At 51.3% G+C, this 9022-nt stretch overlaps 1 protein-coding gene across 2 annotated transcripts; it reads left to right on the forward strand.

Moving 5' to 3' along the window:
* Nucleotides 1–719: 719 nt before the first annotated feature.
* FPR2 (formyl peptide receptor 2) lies at nucleotides 720–8142 on the forward strand. Of its 2 annotated transcripts, none has more exons than XM_079117163.1 (3): nucleotides 720–812; nucleotides 1088–1155; nucleotides 5941–8142. In XM_079117163.1, the coding sequence occupies exon 3, from the start codon at nucleotides 5952–5954 to the stop codon at nucleotides 7005–7007; it is 1056 nt and encodes a 351-aa protein (XP_078973289.1). In that variant the 5' UTR covers nucleotides 720–812; nucleotides 1088–1155; nucleotides 5941–5951; the 3' UTR covers nucleotides 7008–8142. The 2 variants fall into 2 exon arrangements, with proteins under 2 accessions (XP_078973289.1, XP_078973288.1); XM_079117162.1 differs by having other exon boundaries at nucleotides 737–812; nucleotides 1084–1155.
* The last annotated feature ends 880 nt before the right edge of the window (nucleotides 8143–9022 follow it).

The raw sequence follows: 9022 nt of genomic DNA on the forward strand, positions 1-9022 counted from the left end.
GGTGGGCCCTCGGACCAGGTCACTAAGCTAAAGTGAGGGCTTTAGGGTGGACTGGTGTTCTGTTAAGGGGAGGAGATGAGGAGGAAGACAGGCACAGAGCACAGGCCACATGGAGGTGCGGGGAGGGGGTCGTCCACGAGCCACAGCGAGGCCTGGATCTGGAACTGCGGACCTCCAGCCCCGGGAGGAAAGCCTTTCTGTCCCTCGAGCTACTCCATCGCTGGTGCTGCGTGTAGCAACCGCAGTCGCAGATGCGCTCTGCTCCTCCCGCGGGCCCCTGCCTGGGTGACGGGGTCCCCCCGTGCCTTGATGCAGTGTTTCGCAGGTGACACAAAGTTCCTCGACCTTTCTCCCATTGAGAGGTGGCGCTCTGCTCGCTCCCCTTGCATCTGGGAGGGGTAGGCACAGAGCTGAGCTGCAGGACACCCAGCTGGTGTCCACAGAGAACTGGAAGGTTACCCGGTGTGGAAAACCCCAGCATCCTGTCTCTGAGGCATTGCGCCAGCGGAGGAGCGAGCTCCGCTTCCCCAGCTGTCTTCTGCGCCTCTCTGATTCTTCTCACCTTGGGCATTGCTTCCTTCGTTTTCTCAAGAAAGAGTCTAGGCACCCCGATTCCCTGACCCCTGATATCCGGGGACAGCAGACATGTCAGAAGAGCCCGTCGTGGACAGATCCCGTGACACCTCGGCCTTCTGTCACATGATGGGCCTGGCCCACTGTGCCCCGCCCACTCTAATAAAGGCTCTGCCGCAGCGAGAGAGCCTGAGTCACTCCACAGGAAGCCAGAAGCTGGAGAAGGACCCCGGCCTGTAGTAAGTCGGCGTTTAACAATTTAAAAATTATTGTTTGAAGGCCTGTTACATGACAGACACCTGCTGAACCGCCCGCCACAGACTGCACCCCAGCTCTGGAATGTGCTGAGGGCAAAATACATTTGGTGTATTCAAAGTCGGAGTGTAAAAAAAAGATGGAGCTATTTTGTTAATTGTTTGTATTTCATTTATTTATAATGATAAATAAACAGAATAATTAATTAATTAATTAATTAATATTCATTTATTGATTTGTTTTTTCCTTTTTGAGGCAGGTCCTCACTAAGGTGGCCTCCAACTCAGTATCCTCCTGCCTCAGCCTTCCGAGTAGCTGGGATTACAGGTATGCTTCACCACACCCATCTGTACAGTTTTTTGCTTTGGTTACATGTTCCAGTGATTTTCTTTTTGATATGTTGGGTTAAATAAAACATATCATTAACTTCCCCCTGAATCTTAAAACTTTTTTTTCCACCCTGGCTACTGGAAAACTGTAGCCATGTGGCTCACATTTGTGGCTCCCGAATGTTTCTGTTGGGCAGTGTGACTCCAGAGAGGCAGCCTTGAATGAGTTGGTAGTCCTGTGCAGCTGGCAGCCTGGCGCAGAGGGTGACTAGGAAGGAAAGTAAATCAATGGGCAAATGAACTGGAAACAGATTCGGTGAGGCAGGCTGTGCCTGCTGCAGGGGTGGCTCTACAGCCCTGGTCGGTGAAGACTTAGAATTTAAGATGACACGTGAATATTCAGGAGGAGCTGGGCAAAGGTGGCTCATAAGGAAGAGGAAGAGCGCAGCAAGCGGCAGGGGACACAAACGCAGGTCCCCGAGGGGGCAGCAAGCTTGCACATTCAAGGACTCCAAGGAGCTCCGTGAGGCCACAGCACAGTGGGTAGGTCTGACTGGACACTGCTGGGCAGTGCTGAGCCAAGCAACATCGTGACTTTTTAAAGTTATGTGTTTTGAGATGGGGTCTCACTCAGGCAGCCCGGGCTGGCCTCAACTCCTGGGCTCCTGCCGCAGCCTCCTAAGTAACTAGGACTGCAGACTGATACCAGCATGCTTGGCTTTAATGTCATGATCTCATTTGTCCTTTTGAAAGATCATTTGGGCCAGGTGCAGGGGAACATACCTGTAATCCCTGCTCCTCTGGAGGCTGAGGCAGGAGGATGGAAAGTTAGAGGTCAGCCTGGGAAATTTAGTGAGACCCTGTCTCAGAATAAAAAGAATTGGGGATAGCTCAGCGGTAGAGCACTTGTCCAGCTGAGTTCAATCCCCAGCATCACACACACGCACACACACACGCACACACACACACGCACACACACACACACACACCTCATTTAGTTTCTGTCTGGAGAATGGATAGGGTGTCGGGAGGGGTTAGGCAGCAGGTTCAGGACCAAGTCATTTGCAAGATTGGTGAAGAGTTGAGGGGCCATGGCCAGCGTAGCGGTGATGGGGAGGAGTCTACTGTGTGCTCTGGACATTCAGAGTTAGTAGGTCTTGAACTAGATCGGAGGGCAAAGAAAAAGAAATCAAAGATAAGTTCTGTATTTGGAGCTTTAACAGGTGAACACGTAAGCTCCAAACAGACAGTGCTGGGAGAGCGGCCGTTTGGGAGGAGTCTGGTCTGGGCAGTGTCAGGTCAGGGTGCTGGGACGCCCTGGGGAAATGTCAGGAAGCCGTGGGAGTGGCTCAGCTGACGACCTCAGTTAACAGGTGTCAGTCTGACTCCTGATGCAGGAGACTGGATAGTCTCACCTGTGGAAAGACTCTGGCGGAGGCTGGTGGGCGTGGACCTGGGTGCAGCCCACCATTTAAAGAGAAAGTGGCCAGCTATAAAGATAACCAAGAATGTGTGCTATGTGCATTTCATCACCTATGCACAAGAAGCATTCCAGGGAGGAAGAGGCCTGACGGGCCTTGTCACTGGTGGCAGGATGTCCCTGGGGCGGATTTGGCCAGATGGGGGTCGTCAGTTGATTTGCAGTGAGTCCCGAGACACCGTGAGAAGAGGACAGGGCAGTTAGAGACAGCCCACTAACGCCTGGCGGCGGGCTGCTTTCACAGAGAGATGTCCTCAGAGGTGCAGGGCTGAAGCTGGAAGGAACAGAGGCCAGGGATGGCTTCTAGAAAGGATATGGAGGATATGGAGGACCTGGTCGTGCTTATAGGCCTGTGAGAATGATCTGGGGGGAGCTAAGCTTTGGTAGGGAGAGGAAATGCAGGAGGTGGTATGCTGGGAGGACGAGAGAAGGGCCCCACCCAGCAAATGCAGAATGAAGACAGCTCTGTGCCCGCTGTGACCAGCACAGGTGGATCCTGAGCTGAGTGCAGGGATCATGGAGGGATTCAGGTGGTTCCAGGGACAGCGGAAGCATGGGAGGGATGCTGGAAAGGCGGGAAAGTGAGTGTGCTGTGGAGTCTGGTGAGTTAGCAAGGAAGTGCTGTTTTCACTTGAAATCTACGGATGTGAAATTCAGTGGCTCCCCTTAATGACTGGCACGTTGGGTAAGTCACTTCCCCCCTCTGGGCTGCGTTTCCTCTGTCCCACAGCGAGGATGTTGTCATTATGGAGGATTGGTCCATCCTCACCACAGGGGCCGCCAGCACCAGAGCAGGTCCCTCTGCAGGTGTGGGTTCCACTTGGCCCTGCAGACAGGTGCACCCAAGATGACCCACCTGGGTCTCAAGGACCTGGCTACACCTATCACTGTGTCTGTCCCTGTCCTTCCTGTTGCATTGACATCTTAAGTATTTAGAGCTTATTGAGTGTAGCATATCTTCTAAGTACTTAGAAGGATGTTCAGAGGTGGGAAGAGGAAACCCAAGTCTGTTGAGGATATTCAGGGTGGGGAGGGTTCAGAGCACAGTTCTGGAGGAATCGGTCAGGCTGGACTCAAATTTTATCTCTAGCTTTCTTCTAGGAGGTTTAAACCATGAAAGTAACTAATCCAAGTCTTAACTCCCTCATCTACACAGTGATTGTACTAACTGTAACCAACACACAGCATTTGCAAGGTCTCTGAGTGCATTCTGAGTGCTTAACACACATTAACACATGAGATCTCCAAAAGCTGCCAAGATGGGGGCAGAGGCCGGGAGAAGCTGCTTGAGGGTGGCCGATGTTCGTAGGGAACAGCTACTACTGTGGAGAGCACTGTTCTCCACACACCTGGAACTTCTACCCGGCATAGCGAGAGCTGAACCCTGGCGCACAGCACAGAGCCTGCTGAGGTCAGAGACCCCGTTTGCTACAGACTTGCTCCCGCAGGGCAAGGTGATGCTCACCTGGGATCCCAGTGGCTCAGGAGGCTGAGACAGGAGAACTGCAATCTCAAGGCCAGCCTCAGCATGTTAGCAAGGCCATGAGCAACTCAGTGAGACCCTGCCTCAAAATAAAAATTAAAAAGGGCTGGGGATGTGGCTCAGGGGTTAAGCACCCCTGGGCTCAATCCCCCCTTGCTCCATCTGTCCTAGAAGATTTCCATCTGTTCTCATCTGAAATTCAGCCTTCACCATGAAAACCTCTCCTCTTCTTCAGAGGAGGAAACTGAGGCTCGAGAGATGACTTTGACCAAGAATTCATGTTGGGGAGGCAGCCAAGATGGGATTAGAATGCAGCTTTATCTGCCTCTAGAGCTTGGGTAGTCTTTACAATAGTGGCTTTCAACCGGGGGTGATTTTGCCTCCTGGGGGACATTTTATAATGTCGAAAGACATTTTTGGTTGTCACTAAAGGGGACGTTCCCCTGGCATCTGGTGGATAGAGGCCAAGGATGCTCTTAAGCATCTCATAATGTATGTGACGTCCCCCTCAACAAGGAATCGCCCAGCCCCAGATGTCAGGAGTGCCGAGGCTGCGAAACCTGCCAAGGCTGCACAGTCCCACAGAGGACCTTGGTGACTGTGGTGCACATAGACCAGGACAGGAGGAACGAGAAGGAAGAGACGGAGGAGAATCAAGGCCGCAGGTGCCGTCATGCTGGGCAGTCTTTATGGGTAGCAGGTTAGAGTGGGAAAGGAGTTTGTTGTGGAGCTGACGAAGCCTGGTTTTCGAATCACTGACTGGCTGGACCTGCACTGATGCCTGGGGCTGTGATTTCCACCTGGCAGGAGGGATGACATGACGACCTCTCAAAGTCATCATGAGCATCACAGTAAAGTGCTCAGCAACTCTATTTCCAGACCACGCTGGATTGAAGTCCTTCCTCTCCCATTTAAGTGACCTTCAGCAGGTTTTCTAATTGCCCTGAATATCCATTTATTCTTGCAAAAGCTAAAAACAAGGAACACTGTAGAGCTCTTCCATAGAAGAAGCTGGATCCCGTGTCTGGAAATGAACACTGTGCGTGGTTCTCATGAGAAGCTCGAATGCCCACAAAACACGCCACTCTTGCACACTCTATCCCACTCAAGCTGTACAACACGTGCAGATCCTCCGCATCGCAGTCAGAGATGAGCTTGAGATCAGGCAGGGACAAATTGGGTCCAGAGTCGACCTTTCCTCTGACTTCCTCCTGCACAGAATCCACGGGCTGCAACACATCGCCACACAGCCTCAGTCGCTGCTCAAGCTACTACTGTGGAGAGCTCAGAATCCACAGGCTCTGTGCTGTCCACAGTAGTGGAGAGCAAACCCTTAAATTAACTGAAATAGAGGGCTGAACAAGTGGTTGGGGGCTGTCAAGGGAGCTGGGAGACTGCATGAACCAGGGACTGAAAGAGGTGCAGAGCTTGCTGGCATGTTTGCACTGAGTCATGGGTGGAAACAGACTTGAACCTACTGACTGCTTTCACCCCTGTGCTGAAGCTGCCTCTGCTCCAAGTTCTGTGGCCAGGACCCTCTCAGGTTAGTTCTGCTGGTGCAGAGAAGCTTGCAGCCTTCTTAGTAATCTTGCTGAGAGGCAGGATGCACACTAATGGTGGTGTGAGCATGAAGAACTGTCCTTTTCCAAAAGAACATCCAAGAGAGTGCCAATATTTCAGGGTGTCGCTGACCATGTGGCTTGGTACTGTAGGTTCCCTGTTTGGTGTAGGAGCCACGGAGGTGGGTGATTCAGGCTCTGAACAGGGATGCTGAGAGGTGGACACACGCCTGAGAAGTGACCGCTGTTGACATGTTTCAGGTGTGGGCAGGATGGACGCCAACTTCTCCATCCCTCTGAATGGATCTGAAGAGTCTCTCTATGAGTCTGCTGGCTATGCAGCCCTGCGGATACTCCCACTGGTGGTGCTGGTGGTCACCTTTGTCCTCGGCGTGCTGGGCAATGGGCTGGTGATCTGGGTGGCCGGCTTCCGCATGACGCACACGGTGACCACCATCTGCTACCTGAACCTGGCTGTGGCTGACTTCTCCTTCACGGCCACCCTCCCCTTCCTCATTGTCTCCATGGCCATGAGGGAACAATGGCCTTTTGGCTGGTTCCTCTGCAAGTTGGTTCACATTGTGGTGGACATCAACCTGTTCGGAAGCGTCTTCCTGATCGCCCTCATCGCTCTGGACCGCTGCATCTGCGTCCTGCATCCGGTCTGGGCCCAGAACCACCGCACCGTAGGTCTGGCCAAGAAGGTGATCCTGGGGCCCTGGATTCTTGCCCTGGTCCTCACGTTGCCGGTTTTCATCTTCTTGACCACGGTCAGCGATCCAGCTGGGAATGTGTACTGCACCTTCAACTTTGGGTCCTGGGGTGACACCATTGAGGAGAAGCTGAGGGTGGCCATCACCATGCTGACGGTTAGAGGGATCATCCGCTTCATCGTCGGCTTCAGCATGCCCATGTCCATTGTTGCCATTTGCTACGGGCTCATCGCTGCCAAGCTCCGCAGGAAGGGCATGATCCACTCCAGCCGCCCGCTGCGGGTCCTCACTGCTGTGGTGGCCTCCTTCTTCATCTGCTGGTTCCCTTTCCAGCTGGTGGCCCTTCTCGGCACGGTCTGGCTCAAGGAGATGTTGCTCGCTGGCAAGTACAAAATCCTCGACGTCCTGGTCAACCCCACGAGCTCGCTGGCCTTCTTCAACAGCTGCCTCAACCCCATGCTCTACGTCTTCGTGGGCCAGGACTTCCGGGACAGGCTGGTCCACTCCCTGCCGGCCAGTCTGGAGAGGGCCCTGAGCGAGGACGCGGCCCAGCCCAGCAGCACAGCCACCAACTCTTCCTCGCTTCCTGCAGAGGTCGAGTTACAGGCAAAGTGAGGAGGGACCGGGGACACGGGGAGCTCTTCCTGGTCCCACCCGGGTCCCAGCTCCCGATTCCTCTTCCCTTGAGCCACGCTCTTATTTACCCTGAAAAAGTCGTTCTGTGTCCCCTGATTTGAGGGGAAAGAAACAGACTGTGGGACTACTCTTGGTGCCATTTTTGGTATTTGACCTCAGCTTGTACCTTGGGCTAGGTGGAGGTGGAAGAAGAGTCCAAGGGAGAAGAGTAACATGAATTTATAAGACTCAGATAAGAGAGTATATGTGACGGGTAAAACTATATTACTTCATCATGAAATGAAAGGTTCACTGTAGGCTTTTTGTATCTATTTTTAAAATATCAGACTAGATCAGTTTCCTCCTGTTCCTTGTTTGCTAAAAGTTCCCCTTTTAAAAAAACCACGAGTGGTTGGATTTTAGCCAATGCATTTTCTACATATATAAAGATCACATCTTTTTCATCCATTTGCCTGATCATAAATGAGATTGACTCAGTGTCCCATCACCCTTGTCCTCCTGGAATACAGCATGCTCACCCTGCTGTATTTATGTATTTATGATCTATCTCACTTGATTGCTTTGGAATCCGTGTCTATGCGAGGACAGCTCTCTTATTTTACTTTTCTCTGTTGTCCTTGTTACATTCTACATCACACTTGGAATGGTCTCCTAAAAGGAGTTGGGAAGTAAGTTCTCTGATTCTATTTTCTGGTGTTACATCTTTCTTAAATGTTTGGAGAAACTCACTAGTGAAGCCAATGAATCTTGGATTATTTATCCTGGGAAGATTTTTAATAACAGGTTCAATTTCTTTAATAGTAATGATTCAATTTTCCCTTCCTTCTCTTTCAGTTTTGGTAAACTATAATTTTCAAGGATGTAGTTGTTTTCTCAAAACTGCCAAATAGCCTGAAAAAACAAAATTGTATACAGAACTTGATATGGTTTCTTTTAAACAATGAGAATGTAATATCCGAAGGCAGAGATTCTGCTCTGTGTCTCTCACTGATGGATCCTCATCCCCCATGCATAAAATAATAACTGTTATGTTGATTGAATGAATGAATAAATACTTAGTGAATTAATGGATTAATAAACAATAGTATCACCTAGATGTCAAGTAAGAATCTCTGATCTCTAATTTAGAAAAATCTTGAGCTGGGCACAGTGGTGCACACGTGCAATCTCAGCTACTCAAGAGGCTGAGGTTGGAGGATCGCAAGTTAGAGGCCAGCCTGAGCAACTTAGCCAGAACCTATTTCAAAATAAAAAAATAAAAAAGCCTAGGGATGTAGCTCAGTGGTAGAGCACCCTTGGGTCCCATCCTCCTTACCACAAAAATCTGAGTGATTAATGAAATTAACTTAATACTCTCTGGCCCCTTCTACGAGAGCGAGGCCTTGCCTGGTAAACTCCTGTCCCCACACGTGGCATTCATAAATTCCCATCCGGCTTCTATTTTCACGAGTGCTTCTGGTTTTGAGTGTCTGCTTCAAGGCAAGCGCTCTGGCTCACTGTCACAGGATGGCCTTGCTTTTAAATACGTCAACCCGTGACGCGCTTTCTTCACGTAACTGCTCATGGAAACAGCTCACAATGAGCATCAGGCAGCAGCGTCCCGAGATGTCCTGCACCCCCTGCTTTACCCGGCCCCATGCCTGCTCCCCGCCCTCAGGTCACCCCTGGAGTTCTTCACACTTGGAAGCAGAGCAGCTGGCCTGTGTCATTGGCATTCTTGACTGCTATCTATTCTTCCAAGTTCCCCAGACATGCAAAATCTTCAATGCCCAACTCGGATGGGGCCTCAGAGGAAAGGAAACTAGGGCAAAGTGCAAGGAGGGGGACTCAGGAGCGCAAAGAACTGCGCTGCACCCGCAGGTGGGAGGACCCCTGCTTCCCCGGGGGCTGACTGGAAATGCCCTCCGTGTCCAGGGCAGGGGATTCTCACTGACTGGTCTTGGTCTTGGTCGATGACAATACAGTCGTACCTGTCACAACCTGTCCATTTGTCT

The sequence above is a fragment of the Sciurus vulgaris genome (genome assembly GCF_902686455.1).
Source record: "Sciurus vulgaris genome assembly, chromosome: 17".
Classification (NCBI taxonomy): Eukaryota; Metazoa; Chordata; class Mammalia; order Rodentia; family Sciuridae; genus Sciurus; species Sciurus vulgaris.